At 46.1% G+C, this 20,645-nt stretch overlaps 1 protein-coding gene across 1 annotated transcript in view; it reads left to right on the top strand.

The window, feature by feature from the left end:
• The window catches only part of LOC126524738 (fatty acid synthase-like), a 307,228-nt gene that overhangs the window by 190,425 nt on the left and 96,158 nt on the right, over positions 1-20,645 (top strand). Inside the window, exons 15-16 of the mRNA XM_050173018.3 lie at positions 9,151-10,375; positions 12,506-12,657. Coding sequence (XP_050028975.3) covers positions 9,151-10,375; positions 12,506-12,657 — 1,377 coding nt within the window. The remainder of the gene's footprint in view (positions 1-9,150; positions 10,376-12,505; positions 12,658-20,645) is intronic.

Genomic DNA, 20,645 nt, shown 5'->3' with positions numbered 1-20,645 from the left:
TGCTGCCTAGTAAATTGGATGCAGGCTATATCAGAGTACGTGTTAGGCCGTTCATCACAAATCCTCGACGATGATTTAAGTGCGAGAGGTATGGGCATGGATCTCAGACATGCTGAGGAAGGCAGACTTGCGCGAAGTGCAGCTCGAACGATCATCCATCACACACTGCGACTCATCTCCACAATGCGTGAACTGTGACGAAGCCATCCAGCTTACTCCAGGACGTGCCCTAAGTGGAAGAAAAAAGAAGAAATCATTGCACTAAAAGCCAAAGAAAATATAACATTTCACGAAGCAAGGAAACGTCTTTCGTACTTAGATCACGCAAGCTTTTCCGAGGTGTCGTGAAGGGGGGCAGCGTCACAAATGCCTCGGGAGTCTATCGCTGTCACTGATAGTGGTCCTGTAATCACTCAGCCTACCCCCCGGGTGGAACCAGCAAGTGCTGCTCCATCATCCTCGAAGGTGGGTCTGCAGATTTCGGTTCCGCAGGTACCAAAGCTAAACCAAACTCCACGGCCTGGGACGCTAGTTTCAGCGCCTAGTTCACGATCCTCGAGCGCCTCAGAGAAGGTCATGGAGGTCAATCAAAAATCCCCGGCGTCAGCGACGCGAAACATCAGCGCTCGCACGAGTGCACTAAACAGATAAAATTGTCGTAACTGCTCTAAGAAGGGGACCGGTAACCTAAACGCTTGCCTTCCTTGTATACATATCTATCTATCTTTACCACGTGCTCTTGAACACAGACAACGAAAATCTTCCTCGATACGTCTACACAAATAATTCAGTGGAATGCTAGGGGCCTATTTAGGAATCTAGATGGTGTCAAAGATCTACTAGAGGAATATCAGCCGCGACTGTTCTGTGTTCAAGAAACATATCTAAAGTCGACGCACAAGAACCTCTTAAGACAGAACATAGCTTTCCGTAAAGATAGAAATAATGGAAATTCTTCTTCAGGTGGTGTGGCAATCATAGCCCCAAAGTAAGTAGCATGCCAACTTGTATCACTCCATAGTTCATTTGAAGCATTGGCTGTTCGGGCTGTGTTGTTCAATCAACTTATAACTATTTACTCCATATATATATCGCCTGATGAACGGTTTAACCATGCAGAATTTGAAAAGCCGATTGACGAGCTTCCTGAACCCTATATAGTACTAGCATGGCACTCTTTGGTCATACCTGGCCTTTGCGCCACTAAACACCAAACATTCAATTCAACCCTATATAGTAATTGGAGATTTTAATGCTCACAGCACATTCTGGGGTGACGCAAGAGGTGATGCGAGAGGACGGGCAATAGAAAAATTCTTTCTTTTATCCGGAGCCTGTCTATTTAACAAGACAGCGCCAACATTTTACAGTTCTACACACAATACGTATTCATGTATAGATTAACCATAGGGTCCTGCATCACTTCTTCCATACCTAGAATGGAGTGTTATTAGTAATCCATATGGTAGGGATCACTTCCCAACACTTCTAGAAACAACCAAGTGGAACGATGGACCAGCTTACCCCCGAAAATGGGCCAGTCTTCATAGTGCAGACTGGTCGAAATTTAGGAACATATGTAAACTGTGCCTGCAAGATATAGACCACCTAGGTGTAGAGGAACTGGCCAGCTACATCACTGAACACATCCTCTGTTCTGCTTGAAACTGCATACCTGAGTCGTGCACAGATAAAGTTAACCCAAAACCGTGGTGGAACACTGACTGTGAAATTGCAAAGAAATACCGGAACAAAGCATGGAGCAGATTGTCACGCTAGCCCCCCCCCCCCCCCCCCCCCCCCAGTAACAGAAAATCTAATATATTTTAAGCGGTGCAAAGCAAATGGCCGCCGTATCCACCGAATATCTAGAAGAGAAAGCTGGACACGCTACGTATCCTCCATAAACTCATACACGGATGTTAGCAAGTATACAACAGGGTACGTAAGCTAAAAGGATAACGTCCAAACCCTTTTCCTCTCGTCACTAGCTCTGGTGATACAATAGAAGATCAAACGAACACTCTGAGGGAGCACATTGAGAGGGTCTCAAGCTTGGAAAATTATTCCGAAAAGTTCTTAAGCAATAAAAGGAAAGATGAAAATATTCCTCTTCGTCCAAACAAGTCATCAGAAGGATACAACAAACAACTAACATCCCATGAACTCAAGCTTGCCCTAGGCTCTTGTGGCAGCTGGGTTACAGGTTCTGACACAATAACATATGAACTAGTCAAGAATCTGCCTTGTGAGACCCTAAACTACATCTTAGGTCTTTACAATAAGATCTTGTCAACTGGCCATATACCTTCATCTTGGAAGGAGGCAATAGTCCTGCAAATGCTCAAACACGGCAAAGACCCTTCCTTTGTTAACAGCGACAGACCAATTGCCCTCACTAGTTGTTTATTTAAGGTATTTAAAAAAAATGATTAACCGTCGCTTTGTGTTCTTTTTGGAATATATTGGTACATTGGACCCTCAAAAATCTGGCTTCCGAAGGTTACCGCTGACGTGCCGACGGCTGAAGAAGACAACAAAACGAAGTATAAGACAGCAGGGGAGGGGGACCTTTGGTGCAGGTCTCGGATGTGAGGAGAAGAAAAAACACGCAGTTGTCTTTGTTGGAGACTCAAACATGTGTAAAGTAGAACAGGTGATACTAGTGAGGGTAGGGGCAGGCAATCAAGTCCAGATCAAAAGGGTTATATACCAATACTTCTCGAGTGGAAACGGCTGACCGAAATGGAACCTGTTCGCCGCCATCTTGCTTGGGGCAAAAAGCACACGCCGCCGTGGTTAGTCGGCGTAGCAGAGGACAGATTGTGCTGCCACCCTGATGCTGTAATAGTATTTATTGATTGTGGAATGCTTTTCTAGAGCATTGCAGCACCTCAGTATATGGCATGCTGAAATCGTGCATTGCTTTCGGCTGTACATATAATGTTAAAATGACGCCGGGTATAACATTTCACCTGTAAGCACACCTTTCTGTATGTTTGATTACGGCCGCCTGTATGGCATGCGTTTTCTTCAGTTGGGAAACACTGGGCAGGTGTGCGTACATGGTATACCACATTAAAAGTGTCTCGATGTTAAATTTACGCCTAAAATTTTCCTTGGCGCGTCGCGGCGTGTGTGCTGGTATTTCAGCGCTAGCTTGCCGCGCACTCGCGTTCTGCTTAAATATGCGTGCGGTCTGATTGTACGTACCACAATGTCTCTGCTTGTAACATGACTTAGGCACAAGGGCGCTAATCTACAGAGCATTAGGTACTAGTGAGTACTAATAAGCAGCTGGGGATGCGCTTTAAATATCGAGTTTACTAATGCGCAAGCATACTTTGGTGAGTACCCCAGCTCCTTCACGCGCAATGTGTAATAATGCCTTGTATCTGCCTAAAGATGTGTAATTTGGGAAGTTAAGACACTGAATCGTTGTGTTATTGTAAACGTAGATGACCTGTAGCTTTTTAAGCGATTAAAACAATTTAAACCAAAAATGGTTGATAAGAGAGAATGTCCACAAAGGATTCATAGGGTTCCATAGAAAATAGATGGGAAGCTTATATGTAGTGGGAGTAGGCCAACTGAAATTGGGGGTTTCCAACTTAAAATTTGGGGATAGACCAACTTGAAATGTCGAGGTTGGAGAGCTTGAAACTCGAGCTGGTGGCCGAAGGATGAAAACATACCGGGACAAATATTCGCAGTAAGGTGAGGCATGTGTACGCTGCTGTGAATACCCGCAGACCGCTCAGCACATCCTATTGGAATGCGAAGAAATCCACCCAGGGACACCCGTAGATAATATATACCGCCGGGAAGCGCTTGTATTTACAGTGTATTGAAGCACCAGCTAGTGAACAGCCGTGATAAGTAAGAGACGTTTAGAATATTTGTGAAAAAGAAGCAGGGAATGAATTGATACGACCGGATTAGTTACAAGCTGTGGGCTAAGGGCCATGGCTTCAGAGCCAGTGGCCAGCTGAGGCTCTCAGAGACGGCACAGGGTGCAAGAGCAATTCGAGAGACAACCTTCACTGCCCAAAGTCCTAGGCCAACTGAGGTTGCTTCTTGGTCGCCGTTCCTCGCGCTCCGGTCTCAGGATGGCTGCGTGTGGCACGGGCGCGTGGCCAGGCCCAGATGGTGATGAAGGCGGCCTAGTGGCACAGTCAGGCATCCGGCGTTCCCACATTGCCCCCTCCCCTGATGATCACGAATCCAAGTCGAGGTCGACGAGATCCTCCATGAGCGTGTGTGACTCAGGTGGAGCAAGTGCCTCCGCACCTGGCGGATGCTCCTGGTGAGCAGCAAAGTCCTCCTTTCGCAAAAGGTATCGTTGCAAGGACCGGAGGAGAGCAACAGCGGCCTTCACGGTGCCTGAAACTAGTGGCTGAAGGCCGGGACTGTAAAGTGCAGCGGCGGCGAGCCTGGCCCGATGGAGAGGTCCCACTTGGTGAACCCGTCTAGATATTCTCGTAGCGCGGCATAATGAGCAGAGTATGCGGCCTTCCTCTGACGTGCAAGCTGGGGCTCCTCGCAGGGGTATCTCTCTGAGAGGAGAAGGCCCCGGAACGGCTCAGGAACCAGCTCTGGCGAGTTCCCGATGAGTAAAGTTGGCTGCAGCTCCCAAACCAGCCGCGAGACCCAAGCAACGGAACTGTCCGCGTGATCGAGGGCTGTCCAGGCTGCGAAGGTGTGACGGCCACCTGGCAGTCAACGGGGAGATGGACGGCGGCAGTAGGGGGCGCACCAGTTGTGGATCCGTGGACGCTGGCGGCACTCGCGTTGCGAGCGGGACATCTGGGATATGTGGAAGGCATTGCATGAAATTGTTGGCATGACAATGTTATTCGCAAACTTCAAAAGTCGAGCTTGACATCTTGCAGATTAAGTGTTGAATGAGCCAGCAAAGTGGTTCACGAAAATAACATGAAGCTTAAGAGGGGAGTGAAACATTATAGCATTTCAGCTCCGAGACATGTATTGGCCCAACTAAAGTGCCAACTATCCCAGCAGCGGTACAAGGTAGACAGACAAGTTTATAGGCAGAAAACGACGATAAAGGAGATGTACATAAAATTGCTACAACCAAAATATGTACGGGATGCATGATTATCTCAAGCAGGCTAAATGAATACTTGTCACCAACCCACCACCATTTGGTGTCACCACCAAAATGGACCCCAGTAAATAATCATCATCTTCATCGAGTGTGAGATTTCCGGTGAGACAGGAGCAGGCGGCAGCCACGCTTAGCAAGAGAGGCGCAGGGGGATTCGAAAGAAAAGGGCTTGAAAAAGAGTATTTTGTGACGGGTAATCAAAGCCTAGACCGCAGCGTGACAGGCGGTCAAGTTATCTGAACGCCAGATAACTTGAATCCTCGTCTGTATATTAGAGTTATGTACATATGTTTTGCATATCAATAAACTTCAACTTCAACTTCACCGCTGAACCTTGCCAAGTGGCTTTTGTAGTTATCATATTAACCATCGCCTTGAAACTGCTAAGTCTAATTTGCATTATCTTGTAGATTTTGGCGTCACGACGGCCGATTCGTGTCTGCTTTACGTACATTATACTCTAACCCCTTATTTCATACCGCATTTAACGCTAAGAGCCGCTTCTAATCGCATATTTCATTGGAACTGGGAGTCCTCCGCTGCGCATTCACGGATTGCCGCCAAAATGAGCTAAGGCACGTACTCTTTCCTCTTGTTTGTGCAGGTTCCTAGCTAGCCCAAATGATGGCGGGAAGGTATGCGTTTATGATAAGCAGTTCTATACGTATTTTAGCAACTGTATTCTGAAGGCAGTGCGAATCTTGGCGAAATGCTATGGCGGAAAAGCGTTCTATATGAATCCGCCATTCCGCTGTATCTTTAGCGCGACAAACTCGATTGTTCGTGCGTACATCCGGTGTACCTTTAGACACTTCGTAAAAAAAAAAACCGTCCTAAACAAACGCCAAAGCACAGGAAGGTGTCCATCTCACTCTTTCGTGTTCTTCTTTATGTAGCCTGTAAACTGATCCCCCTCCCAAACCCTTAACAAATATTCTATCCTTAAAGTATTTCTTTTTTCACCGCGGAAGTTTCCTTTAAGTTAGCCCTCATGGATAACATTTGCTTTCCTACAAAACATTTTTTGGAAGCGTGAGCGCCTGTTTGACAATGTGGGCGAACTATATTTGTTTTATATTTATGCTCTGGCACTGTAGTTTCACATACGATGCGGTTTTCATGCAAAAATGTGCATTGTATCCCCCCATATGCAATGTAGCATTTTATCTATTTATTTATTCAATTCAGAAGCATTGGGTGAGGGGGTTGGGTTTACAGAGAAATGACAATAATACAGGCAAAAAAAACGAACTACATAGTAGGAAAAACAAATAAATTTGTACACTGGAAGGAAAAGAGGAACACTGGCAAACATTGAAAAAAAAAATCAAAGTCAAGGGAATGCAATGCAATACAAAGTCGTAGAAAGAGAACATGTGAAGTTGCAATTCTTTACGAATTTTGGCAGGATCTTTTAATGAAACAACAACATTTAGAAGACTATTCCATAGAGCGATGGCGCCCGGCAATGCTGAGTTATTGAATGACTGGACCACAAGGTATAGTAGTATTTATGAAAAAGGCATAGAAGGGCAACGGAGCGGCGGGAATCCAAGTCTGGAAGGGGAACATCGCGTTTAATTTGGGTAACTGACTGACTGTAAGACTGACTGAAAGACTGACGACTGTAACTAGAAGTTATAAAGCGGGCACCACGATTTTGGATGGATTCAAATTTGTCTATTATGTATTATTGATAAGGAGACCAGATCGATGAAGCCTATTCCAGCTGAGCGCGTACAAAAGTTTGGTAGGCTTGCTGACAGATGGTAGATGGAGAAAATCAACCTGACAATACCTGGCATCACGAAAAAAGCTGATCTGTCAGCACCAGTCCTTAAACAGCTCAGGTTACTGCTTTTGTACGAGAACTCACCTGACTCTATGCATATCTGCACTGATGGATCTGTGCTGCCAACAGCTCCGCTGTCGGAATCGTGATACCAGCGAAAGTTACGACCATCAAATTTAAGACGACTCACGCGAGAACATCGACGGCAGCAGAGCTCGCAGCGCCCTTTACTGCCCTTCACTACTACTGTGATGAACCACCACATAAGTGGACGACCTTTTGCGATTAAAAGGCGCCGCTGCAGTCTACTGTCACCTTTAGGGCGCGGACCGCACGAACAGCTAGTATTTCAGATGACAGAGACGATGAAACATCTACGTGATGCCGAGCATGAAATAACTTTGCAATGGCTCCCAAGTCACTGCGGGATTATCGGCAATGAACGGGCCGATCAAGCTGCCCGTTCAGCCCATACTGAGGGCCACCAAGTACCAGTACCACTTTATAGAACTGACGCAGCAAGGAAGCTCCGCCTGCTTGCTTGCCAGTGCACCACGTAATAATAGAATGAGCCACATTTCAGGAATTCCCGGCTATACTCTCTTGACCCCACATAAAGCCTTCAAGTCCCACAAAAAAGCTTCGCGTGGAAACGCCATGTTTTTGTATCGACTGTGGTTGGGCGTTGCTTTTACCTACGCCTATGCGTTCCGCATAGAGTTGGCTTACACCGCAACCTGTGACCACTGCGGCCATGAGAAATCGATTGGCGATATTTTGTGCGACTTCCCGCAGAAAATTCCACACCGGGAATCCCTTCGCCACGAGCTCAACCAGTTGGACGACCGACCACTATCGCAAGAAGGACTTCTACACCATCGACAGGACCTAATGTCACAGAAGAAGGCCGTGCAAGCGCTACTGCTCTTTTTGCAATCTAACGGCCTTTGAGAACGTCTCCAGCCGGAACGCCCTTTGTGCGTGCGTCTCTGTGTGTGCGTTTTTTAACCCTTTCCTCTCTGTCTTCTTTCTAACCGCTATCTCGCAACAACAGTGCAGGGTAGCAAACCGGAGACTAAGGACCTGAATAACCTCGCTGCCTTTTCTCTTCTTCTCTCTCTCTACTTCTTCCCAATCACTGTGTGTTTATTTGAGAGTTTAGGAACCGTGAAGTAATTGAAATTGATACGCTTGCCCGCAGTTTCACTTCGCTGTGAACAGGTGAATGAATAGACAGTCGAAAAGCGCAATGCGACATCGACAGTGCTCACGCGCAATCCCTCTATTGATTCACGCATGATTGCCACGAAACGTATGAAATGTCTAAGAGGCCAAAACAACACACAGTGATTCCGATAACCGTAACAATAAACGTAGACGCACTTATAAAGCGGATATAACGGCTCGTACTCAAGAACTTCACGGAAGCTAAGAATACCGTGATAACGGTAATGTCCGCCAGACCGTGATGGTCTTCAAAGTTTGTTACAAAAACGGCTGAAGCGCTATATTCCCGCTTGTTGAAAATTCGTTTGATCGCACGACGAATGTGACATAAGCGGGACAATGAATAAGGTGCTACGTCATGTATCTTACTGCACTCTTACGCACAGTTAAGCGTAAGCGAAACAAAGAAGGCAATAGAAAGTAGGTGACACAGCGCTACTATCAAACGAAGGCAGGCGCATTTTTCTCATTTTATGTTGCACGGTGATGTATATTTCAATGACATGCAATAGAACTTCAGTTGACAGTAACGACACGTTCCCGAATTTCTCTTATTCTGTATGTTTCCCTTGCAATAGATTCTACATACAACCTATACCATCACTTCCTCCAACTGTAATCTTCCTCGTCTAAATGACGGCGCGCTAATTACGACCACTCCTTTATTTTCCACTGTGCTCCGGCTACTGTGCCACCTAATTAAATGCTTATCTGCTAGTTGTCTCTTTTTCAGAATATCGCATGACATTCCATCAACGTCATTTGTGAGGTTGCTTAGGAACAATGCGTACTCATCAGCCCCAAAAAATTATTTGGTTTGTCAATATGTGGCGCCGGAAAAGCCACCCTGATAGGAGAAAATGTGTCAGTAGAAATTGTTGTGCTTGCTACCGCAGTCTTGGTCAAGTAGTTTTTTCATGGAAATAACTGCTGCTTTAATTGTGTGCAAAATTCTAGAGCTGGAAAAACAATGAATGTAACACTTGGACGCTTTCTTGTGCAGGCATCGACGTTGTTTACGACGTCTCCTTCAACACGTGTCAAGCTGGAGGTGTAGCTGTACAAGGATTAAAGACAAGCACCCCAATAAAGCGCATCGTAGACAATACGCCAATCGTAAACGAGTACAAGTTTGTACCCTACATAGACGACGAGTTGAGCCAGCAAAAGAGGCAAGCATGCATTAAAGAATACATGAACATCTGCAATGGCCTGGCCGAACGTGTTCTCAAGAACCTCGGCAGCAATGAGTACGGTATCTCTGAACTTAAGGAACAGAATAACCATGTTCCCGAAGAAATCCTTCGAAGGCTTCTGGATAATGACGCTGGAAACCACGGCCTTTTGAGAGTCCTTGCCACCGTAGAGGAACAGTTGAAGATTTCCGCTTCCTCACCGGAGGATATCATTCAATTTGCAGTGGAGGCTTATAAAAAGGAACTTGAAACTGACATTCTGACGACAGCACTATCTGAAGAGGATCCATTTAGGCACCTCCTTGACGTCGTAGTAGAGAACACTAGCCTGAAGTCAATTCAAGTTCTTGAGACCACAGCCCCAGGAACTCACTGCATTTTGGCTCCCCGAGTGTCTTCGTTGTTGGTCATGAGCAATATGCTCCTAAAGATCGACTACACTGTGGCTCGCCATACCATGGATAAGGTCACGCCAGAGAATGTCCCACAAGGCACCAAAATAGTAATGTGGGATCACATCTCAGCCTCGAATGAACGACTGCACGACGCTGACCTGATTGTCGCCTGCCTCTACCCCTGGAGTTCATACAGCATCGATATTTTCATTGAGAAGTTCTCGAAACTGTGCAAAAAGCAAGGCTTTGCCATTGTGTTCCACCGCACCGCTATGACGGCGGCAGAAAAACTCATGTCGTCCATTGGAAAGTGCAATTTCGCAGTGCACTCGATTGAAATAATTGAATCACTGTTCCGGTCTCATGGGTTCCAGCTGGTTGGCCGAAAGTCGAACAGCATATCTGCACTACTCTTGTTTAGAAGAACTGTCGTGACAGCTGAGGCAGCTAACCCATTCCTCCTCAGGGTAAGCAGTGCGAAATACGACTGGGTGGAGGTACTTAAGGCCAAGGCTGCAGAAGTGGAACAAAAGCCAGCAGGCCATAACCTCTGGCTGCTCGCCGAGGACGGCGGTATCAGTGGTGTGGTTGGTTTGACAAACTGCCTTCGCATGGAGACCGGTGGAAGCCGCCTTAGGTAGGCATCGTAAATAGGTTGCTGCGGGCTTATTCTTTATATCCATAGTTTACTGTGGGTCCAACTTGACGCTTAAAGAATGTAAGTAGTTTATCATTGTGACCTTACAGTGCAAGCCACAAAATATAAAACGCGAGCGCGTGCTTGGGCTCACATGCCACCGTTGCATACACGGCCATTGCAGGGGATGCAACTTGGATAAAATATACAAGATGTAAACACACTGAAGGAGCAATGAAAGCTTCTTACACGCAAGTTCGCCGCAATACATTGCTGTTTTGAGAAGAAACATTCGCGAAGTATTGCGGTGAATCTTTCTTTAAGTGCAGAGAAGTGCATGTCACGTAGGGTAAGTCAAGTGTCCTGTAGTATTTGGAATGTCACGGGGTCTAGAACATGTTCCATAATTACACGCGCACACGCACTGTCTCCGATCACAGATGTAGTGCCTAGATGTCTAATAAGTGTATTGGCCGGCCTTTAAAGCTATTTTTGATTCGGCTGTTGCAATTTAAGCCTTCGATTCCACCACCTTGTGGGCCCTGTGTGTGGGATCTTAATGGGACCTAGCACGATTTCCTTAAATGCACATGCAAGCATGTATCATTTCCATATTGTAGCCTGTAACATTCAGAAAAGTGAAAGCATGTTTCAGAAAATGAAACATCTTCTGAGAAATGGTCAAAAAGCTCCAGAAGGGCTGCAGACAGCACTCCTCACCTGGATTTTGCGGTTTTCTATTAACGATCATAGCGGTGCCGTGATCCATATCTACCACTTCTCGAAGCCGGTTAAAGGAAGCATTAATGTCTGCTTGCTATGTATAGTCGGACAGTAGTCAAGAATATGATGACGAATACCCCTCCAAGTGACTGCGCGTATATGCCCCAGCAAAGTACCTAGTCTAAATTTTTCTTCTGTATCACATTCAGATTTCTCCCATTTTAACCCTGCTACTGTTCTGGGGCGTTGTGATGAACATAGGAGGAGAGCAAAAGAATGGTGTTCGTGAGATGCGAACAATGCAAGGATAAGCTCAATTGTACCTGTTGCATCTTCAGTGCTCAATGATGTTCTGTGACTGCCCCAAGGTCAGACAGCGCTTTCCTGAACGGCTGCCATTCGGATCTTTTCGTTTAGCAATCATCCTTTTTGGGGCCATCAAATTGATGCATCGGGAGGGCTCGTGCCAAGCTCTCCGAGCGTGACGCCTCTCTCTTCGCGCTGTGTAAAAAGGCGTGGATATGGTTCCAATACAAAAGCTTGTATCACCACAGCCACATCCACATCGTAAACAGGTTTGAAAGCTTGCCAGCACACTTATTAGAGGTCGAGGTCTTCCAGTTGTGAAAGGAAACGGCGTGTGCGAGCGTGCATGTTTCAGAAACGCGGGCTAGGCTCCGTTACGGTATCGAACAAACGGCGCGCACGGTGGGCGAATCAGGGAATCAAATTACCACAATTACGTCAGAACCTGGTTTAAATGCCTCCAAGTACACGTATTGGAAGTCTCCTGTCAGAGCACAAAAAATGTTTAGGCGCTGCTACTGGTGACTCTGCCCCCTTTTAGCTCGCGGGATGCGTCATTGGACGGCCACTACGCTTCTTCTCCAGACAATCTGTACAATTCACCACAGAACCTTACTGTGCTTCAGCGAAGCTAAGTATAGTAAACCGATCATTAGGAGACGCACGTATCATCCTTCCCAACTTCTGTTATTCTTACCCGTCCCTTGCTAACAGTTTTTGTTGGTGAGTGTGCGAATGATTATTGATCCGCGCTTCGGTTAGTGGAGTGTCAATGAGCTCATTATGCGCCCTGCTAGCTGACAGGTATATTTCGGAAGCGGAAGCAGGCCCTTAAAGGAAGCATCGCCTTATAGAAATAAATTTTATAAACACCTTTATTCTCGAAAACCACATTTCCTTTTTTAGACAAGTCAGTCCACCGATGGTCGACCGTGCCAAATAAGTACGAACAATAAATACCGGGTTGCTTACAAAAGCTGACTGGTTTCCATTTCGACTTCCTCGAATTACCGTATCATCGCCAAAGTATCGTACTGTGTCAGTTGGGAAGCCGTCTAGCCAAGAATGAAATTGCGCTGGTAATTCGGTATTTTCTCGCAGATGCCTGTTCAACGCAAGCTTGAATGATTCAGAAGAAATTGACTTTAGCCCGAGAAACCCAGACTACAATGATTTACTGGTGAAGGACCTTGTCATGAACATCTACCGTCACGGGCAGTGGGGATCCTTCAGACAGGGAAGCCCACTGAAAAGTAAGTGTTGCTATTCGTCAATTCTCCACTATCGTGACGTCCTAAACGCTAGCAAAATTTTCAAGCACGCCTTACGCTTTATTATTTAGTGAACCTTACCACCCGCTAGAGGCTGCTGTTAACCAAGAGCGTAGAAAGGTATGATATTGTAGTTAGGTAAGCGCGGTAGTTGTTTCACAGTGGAGGTGAGTGAGCGTGCTGCAGTATAAGAGAATACTGTCAACGGTTGTTTAAACTCATCTGCGGCACTGTCAAGTACTGTAGTCATGTTCTATTCTCGCCTTCCCTCCGAAATTTTTGTTTACCAGGGATACCTGGCAGAAAACGACGTGCGACAACATCCCCCACCCCACCCCCCCAAAAAAAAATTGCTTGCTACTCCACTGCTTTTGTCAGTGCTCTTTGAAGATTACTTAGGAGCCTTAGGAGACTTAGGTCCCTTCCCCCGCTTATGTTTAATAGTACAGGTCCACAAAACATGCTAGGTCCAGAAATTAGCGCATCGGGATCAAGTTGCATCTGAAGCTCTGGTTCCTAGACAAAAGTGCCATATGACATGTCGTCTGCACGACACTTACCGCATTACCAGGTAAATTGAAGTGTACATTAGATGTTACACCACCATTATTAGGGACGTTTGCTAGCCGAAACAGATCACCAAGAGTATCGCGGTCTGCTTGTCGCATCGCCAGTAGACATCATTCGTGCACTGTTCACTCACAGGCGAAAGACAAGAGCGACAGCGACTTCAGTCACGTCACTTGGCTTTTATTTCAAGTTGGGTATTACTTTGGCTAAATCATTTCTGCAAGTCACTGAATGATTACTTCTGCAGTACATTCTGCGTTAAACTGGCTATTTCACCATAGATTTTATTATCACAGAAACTAAACGTGAGCAACGTTTCTGAAGAAATGGTTACAACTGTTTCTTGACGTGGGTTTTTAGAAGAATGCCCTAAAATCTACTTTGATATTGTTACGTTCTAGGGACGGTGAAGTATTAAAAAGTAGAAAAACTGTGAGTCCCAAATTTATCTTTTTTTTTGCGCATGCTTGTGAACAGAAAAAACGAAAAAAAAAGACGAGTGATTATCAACGCATTGATAGCGGCGGGCGCAGTCCATGGTCGTCGAAACGGGATCTACGGGTCGAGCGTTGTATTCATACGAGCGTACTTATTTAGTTATTTATTTCTTGGTACCTGTAAAACCCCATGTAAAACCCCATTTGGGGTTTTACATGAGGGGTAGGCATGTATAGACCATATTTTCGATGAATGCCTTGAACGATGAATGACTGGAGCGGTGCACCGCTTCAGCAGGTAGATGATTCCAGTCTTTCGCTGTTTGAACGAAGAAAGAGTTAAGATGAGCGTTGGTGCGAGCTGGAGGGGGATAAACAGCATTTGAATGGCTATGACGGGATGAAGTGCGATGCGCAGGCGTGATGTCGGTCTGATGAAGTAGTGAGTGATGAAATTTGTAAAAGAGGCACAGTCTTGCTGTTTTGCGGCGCTGCTCTAGGGTTGGAAGTTTTAGAGATGATTTAAGTTTAGTAACGCTAGTGTGGTAAGAGTAGTCAGAATGAATGAACCTTGCTGCACGATTCTGTATGGATTCTAGTGCTGTTGCCAGGTTAGATTGGTGTGGGTCTCACGCTGAGCATGCGTATTCCAGTTTGGGTCGAATGATTGTTAAATATGCGAGTATTTTTACTGAGGGCCGAACAAGACGTAGATTACGGCGCAGGTAGCATAGTGCACGATTGGCATCATTGCTAATGTTGCGAATGTGCGAGGACCAACTGAGGTTATTGGACAAGTTAATTCCTAGGTACTTATATGAAGTCACAGCACATATATCCGACCCGGCGATAATGTAATTAGCTGAAATAAATGATTGGCGACGATGGAAAGTAAGTAGTGACGTTTTTTTTACGTTGAGGGACATTAGCCAATTATTACACCAAGTTTCAATGACGTTAAGGTCGGACTGGAGAGTGCGAGAATCAGCGTCGTTAGTAATAGGACGATAGATTACGCAATCATCAGCAAATAATGTATGTATTCATAAGTGACGTATGTATTCATAAGTGACTTATCGCACATTTTAGCTTTATTGGTGGTGCTCACGTACGCTCGGGAATGTACAAGACTCTTCGCGTGGCACATGCAACCTCAACAAAAACATGAGTCTATCTTTCTATAGAATCGGGAAAAACATTCGAGAGAGCTCCGATACAGAAGCACGATTATTATGCTGATGTGATAACATTGTAATAGTTAGCCTGTCAGAAACGGTCGCAGGAATATGATAAACAAGTACGCGCGTCAATAAATTTGGCCATTATTAAACCACAATGAAAGGTTGATGAGTCTTCGATGTCTTAAGGGGTGATTCGCCTAGAAAAAATAGAAAAAAAGACACCAAGCGGGAAACGGAATGTATAAAGGGCACAAGTTCAGCTGTCTACAATTACGAGTCTAGCATAGTTATTCTCACTGTCATTGTCCTTAATTTTCGAGTGTCATGCAAACTGCCCCGCCTGAAGCGTTCTGATCACGTATGTTTCGTACTCTGCCGCCTTCAGCAAATACAAAGCGTTGCCGTAGCGTTTTTTAAGACTACCCTCTTTCTGATATTTCTGTTGGATAGTGTACAATGGACAGAACATGCTCTTTGTCAGTTTTTAACTCTCTTGGCATTAATTCAGTGAAATTATGAGAATAGATACTGGATTTCCTTTCATGTAATGGATATGATTCTATTTCTCTTTTTTCGTTGTCACAGGTAACATAGTAAAGTATACACAGAAACATAGATGTAATATTTATTAGGAAAGAAAAAGAACCTACATCGAACACATCAGTGCTTATGTGTGCCTTACAGGTTAATTCAGTCCATGCCTTTCAGAGTGATTTACAATGACAAAAGTCTAAACAACTACCTCAAGCTTTAATCTCAGCGACATATAAAACGAAACTCTGCACCAGACAGCCGGATGAACTGCTTGTCGTGACTTCAGAGGCGACGTTAGAGGGTTTCCCTGGGACACCGATATTTTAAAATAATTCGATCTCACAAACTACAATGAATCTTTAGCGTTTCAATTTCATGTGGCATTTCCTTCATGGAAGATAAAAATATTCGTATCACGATGGTTACAAAGAATGAAATTGCCAATTAAAAAAAAAAGAAACCCCGCAGAAACTGTTTAAAGAAGCCTTCGCAATATCTGCACACCAGCGAAGCCGGTGTCGTGCTGCCGTCAGCAAAAACAACTACAGGGGGGCTAGCAGGAATCATCCATTAATGGCCACTGCGAATGAGGAGGTAACCTTTACAATTAGTTTGTGGAAAACTTGCGCGCGATTTTGCGGCGTCGTGAGCGGCAGCCGATTATTCCTGGGTCGTCCACCCGAGAGTCCTCCGGTTGGATGAAAGTATTCGCCTCCGCTCGATATTTCTAGTCGGATGGAGGTCAAGAATATAGCGGCAACTATCCGCCGAGGAAAACGCACTTACATGGCCCAGCGAAGTACCTACTAGAATGTTCCTTAGTTTTTCTATTTAGATGCCTCCCCCTTTAACCGTGCTAATGTTCCGTTGTGTCATGAGCGAAAGAAAATGTGATGAGTCGAGGAGCGGAGGGAAATGGTCTTTTCATATATGCGGAGACTACAGCCGTCCTTAAAACGATTAAAATGGCAAGGTTAACTTTATTTGACTCATATTTTGTGCACGGTAAGGGTCGGGGAGCGCTACGCGAACTCTTCTATTGAATAGGGTGTTTATTAAATTGGCATGCCAAAGTTAGAGGATTTGTTAGATGATTAGAGGCGTCTACATTGTGTACGATGACAAGAAACAAAAACAAATTCTGGCAGAACCAAGCTAACGATGAATGGTGATTAGCATTGAAGCACTCCAGCGACACGCTGTAGTGTCGCTAAATTCCGTAGTGTCATTTCCGCCTGACACATCGCGCTAACTAGCGGCACTGCCTGAAAGTTCACATGTGGAGACCGCCTGAATATACACCCAGAGAAGATATTCTCAAAATTAGTGACGTAGGTTTGATTCCGTCTAGCACCAGAGAAATATTTAGGTATTTTTTGTTTGTCATTGAACAGCGGTACATAATCAATGGCAGGTACCCAACGACCCAAGATGACACCAAAGCGACTTATTGCTAAGTGGCACATAGCCAGCGGCACATATCCAGTGCCGCATAACCTTTAACTCGTGTTGGTCCGACGGTTTGTTTTGAACCCGGTTCCTTCAGCTCAACATCTCCAGTTGGCCGGCGAATGGTTATGCACTCCGATAGATAGACACTGAAAAGCGCGTGAAGTATCCAAAGAAACGTAATCGAAAAAACCAAACATTCGGCAGAACCCATCTCACCATGACCACCGATGGCAGTGCGTTTAGCATTAAATCAATATAACGACACAACGTATTGCCGCCGCCGAAGCGAGTTATTTATCAGACGTGTACTGCACCAGCACTCCTCTTTCAAGCGCCCTTAAGAGAACTCGGCGCCATCTAGAGACGCCACCACAAAGCATGAACATGGCCTCCGAAATGCACAGCCGGCCGGTACGTGCGTATGCTTAGAAATGCGCCATGCAGCCGCTGGGCCCCTCCTTCGCCCCCTTTTTTTAAACACGCTGCGCAATATAGTGGCGCTGCTCAGAACTCCGCGCGTTGCCTCTGAGACGAAAAGTGCTTCGCGCCTGTGTGTGCGAGCGCTGAGGCTTGTTCCCGCGATTACCATCACCGTGCCCTCCGAAGGATATAACAGGAAAACACAACTGGTTAGGCACACGAAGTGGGATGCCTTCCGATACGTGCATAACCGCTAGTCGCTCACAGACATCGTCGACCTCTTTGCATATAGACCGAGGAGCTCGTACAAGATGCGGAAAATGCAACGGTAGAAGCATTTCTTGAGGAGCAGGGCCCTATACCAAAATCAAAATTGCGGGAGAAACATCAGGACCTTCACAGTAGACGGATGAGCAACAAATTCAGCCACGATCTTAAGAAACAACTTGCAGAATTGGAGGATGAAATACGGGCCTATTCGAACGAACTAAGCAACATGCCATGGCGACAGCTTTGGGACCTGGGATAACTGAGTTTGGGATCAGTGGTGGCCTGGGATAAAGGACCCATGGACCCTCCTTAAGCACATGCTTAACCCGGATCACCCACAACGTTCATTTCAGAAAAGAATCCAGAAAATTCTGCTCGCTTTCCCTGGCGATCTTTTCGCAGCACGCTATCTCAACAGGGATAAGCAGGACAACGTGTATCGAGAACATAATTGAGAGGCAAATGCAGCCTTAGACGAGGAATTCACGGAGGCGGAGGTTCGCGCAGCGCTCTACCAACTACACACGACATCAGCCGCCGGGAAGGACAAAATTACAAACAAGATGCTCAGAACTCTGCACGATCAACCAATTACAAACATCACCGAACTACTGAACAAACATTGGCATGAAAGCACCATCCAACAAAAATGGAAGCATGCCAAGGTAATCTTCATTCCGAAACCCGGGAAAGAACTTAACCTGGAAAGCTTGAGGCCACTTTCACTGACCTCCTGTTTAGAGAAGGCAATGAAACATGTGGTCGTCAACACACTAGTTGATCACGCAGAACTTAACGAGCTCTTTCCGGCGACCATGATTGAATTTCGGCCTAAATTATTTACGCAGGGCATCCTCTGGCAAATTCAAAAAGACATTGTCAATCGGGCACCCATCCGTGCGCCGAGGACAATACTCGAGAGCCTTCGATTACGTTTCACACAAGGCGGTGCTCGAAAACCTTTCTGGAATGAACGTTGGCAATAGGCCCTATAGGTAGGTCTCTCCTTTCCTGAAGGGGCGCATCGTTACACTACATACGGGGGAGATGAAAAGCGACACCAAGGAACTAGGAACACGGGACACGCCACAAGGCGCCCTACTTTCTCCGTTTATTTTCAATGTCACTATGAGAGATCTATCCGCCAGCCTTGACACGATCATCCGCATAAAACATGCAATATACGCCGACGATGTAATGGTCTGGACCTGCACTGAGTCGGACGGTGAAATCACTGAGTCGTTGCAGGCGGCGACGTATACTATCCAAGAGCACGCACGCCGAAACGGCTGAACCTGCTCGCCGAAGAAGTCCGATTTGCTCATCATGCGGAATAAAAGTAAAACGGTCTCAGACTCCGATAGGATTTCTCAGATTCACGTACAAGTAGGCGGAAATTCGGTCCCACCAGTACCCAAAATTCGGATACTTGGACTATGGATTCAACAAAACACGCACAATCACGAAGTCATTAGGCGGCTTCAGATGACAGCCAGGCAGCTAAATAACCTCTTCAGAAGGGTGTCAAGTAGGCGGCATGGTGTAAAAGAAAAAGAAGCACACCAACCAATACAGGCCTTCCTAATAAGCAGGATAGCTAACGTGTGTCCATACCTGCATCTCACGAACGCTGACCTAGACAAGATCAACATCCTCATGCGCACAGTCTGTAAACAGGCCCTTGGATTTGCCAAAATGGACCAGCAGTGATCGGCTGCTAGCACTTGGCATTCAAAAATGGCAGAGGAAATTATTGAAGCACAGAAATGGTCAGAGATGATCAGGCTATCCGGAACTGCCACAGGATAGGAAATACTCTGCGCCCTAGGATACAATCCCGTTTTAGACATCACACGTCGCTGCCGAATTCCTAATAACATCCGCACCAGAATTACCACTACCCCTCTCCCCCAAAACATGGGAAAGGACAACATGGATTAACGTAAAGCCAGGGTGCACGTTTTCTGGCGAGACCGGACATATACGTGGACGTTGCTAGCGCGGGCAATGGCCGTTGCACAATCGCTGCCGTTGATGGCTGCAGTCGGACCATTAGCTCCACCACGGTCGAACTCTCTACATTGTGGAGGCGGAACAGGCTGCAATTTCCATGGGCACGTCTCTACCTGATGTTCAATTCCTTGTCTCCGAGTCTAAATTGGCCATAGGAAGCTACCATATTGGAACAATCGGCCCCACTTCAAGGAGACTTCTTAAACTCGGGACACTATCCATCTAATATGGGTGGCAGCGAATTCCGGCTACTTAGGTAACTAAGCAGCTCACCTAGCTGCCCGAGCGGCCAATAACCGGGAGATGGGATCGCTAGAGCCGGATGGACGGCTTGAACCTATCCTGATATATCACTAATTAAACGAATTATGCAATAATTCGCGCAGAGCGTATCCGTTCCCGAGTACTATTCTCTCCCGGGAGCAGGCCACAACTGTACAGCGGGTACAGACTTGATTCCCTGCTAAGCCCTAAAAGGTTGGCTGAAGTTTCCAAGCAAGAGCGTAAGCCTAACTGCAGGCACTGTGGCGCTAACCGTAAACCAAAATCACATACTTTGAGGGTGCCCATCCAACCCCCCATCAAGAACGATTTTTCGGCAAGCTGCCATGCTCGAGGCCTGGGAACGTACGATCAAGACTGATGACCCAAAATGCTAAGTCTTGCTGGCAGAGTGGGCCTACCACGTCGCGGCCACGTGGCCTCCATGCTAGCTCCTCTGCCTGGGTCTCAATAATTAATACGTCTGTAAAAAGTTTACTTCTGTCTCTCTCGCTTGCCATACACCCTGTGGCATATACACAAATCTTCAATTTGGCGAGAGGTTCATTGAACAGCAGCGCATACCCAGTGCATTTGTGGCTGCCGTGTGGCGTGGGTTCGATTCGGTAAGGTGTGAGCTCGGTCGAGTTGGCGATTCAATATCGATATGTTTGCACAGGGCAAAAGACGAAGAATGAACGAAGCGCCTGTGTTGTGTTCTTCCTTCAGTCCTCGTCATTTGCGCTGTTCAAACATGTCAATATTGGGTTCGGTTCCCCTTAGCATCGGATAAATTTAAACGATCTTTTTATAGTGAAACTGTTTACCTCTA

The sequence above is a fragment of the Dermacentor andersoni genome, chromosome 3, assembly GCF_023375885.2.
Source record: "Dermacentor andersoni chromosome 3, qqDerAnde1_hic_scaffold, whole genome shotgun sequence".
In the NCBI taxonomy this organism is placed as follows: domain Eukaryota; kingdom Metazoa; phylum Arthropoda; class Arachnida; order Ixodida; family Ixodidae; genus Dermacentor; species Dermacentor andersoni.
This window is presented reverse-complemented; position numbering and strand designations above follow the sequence as displayed.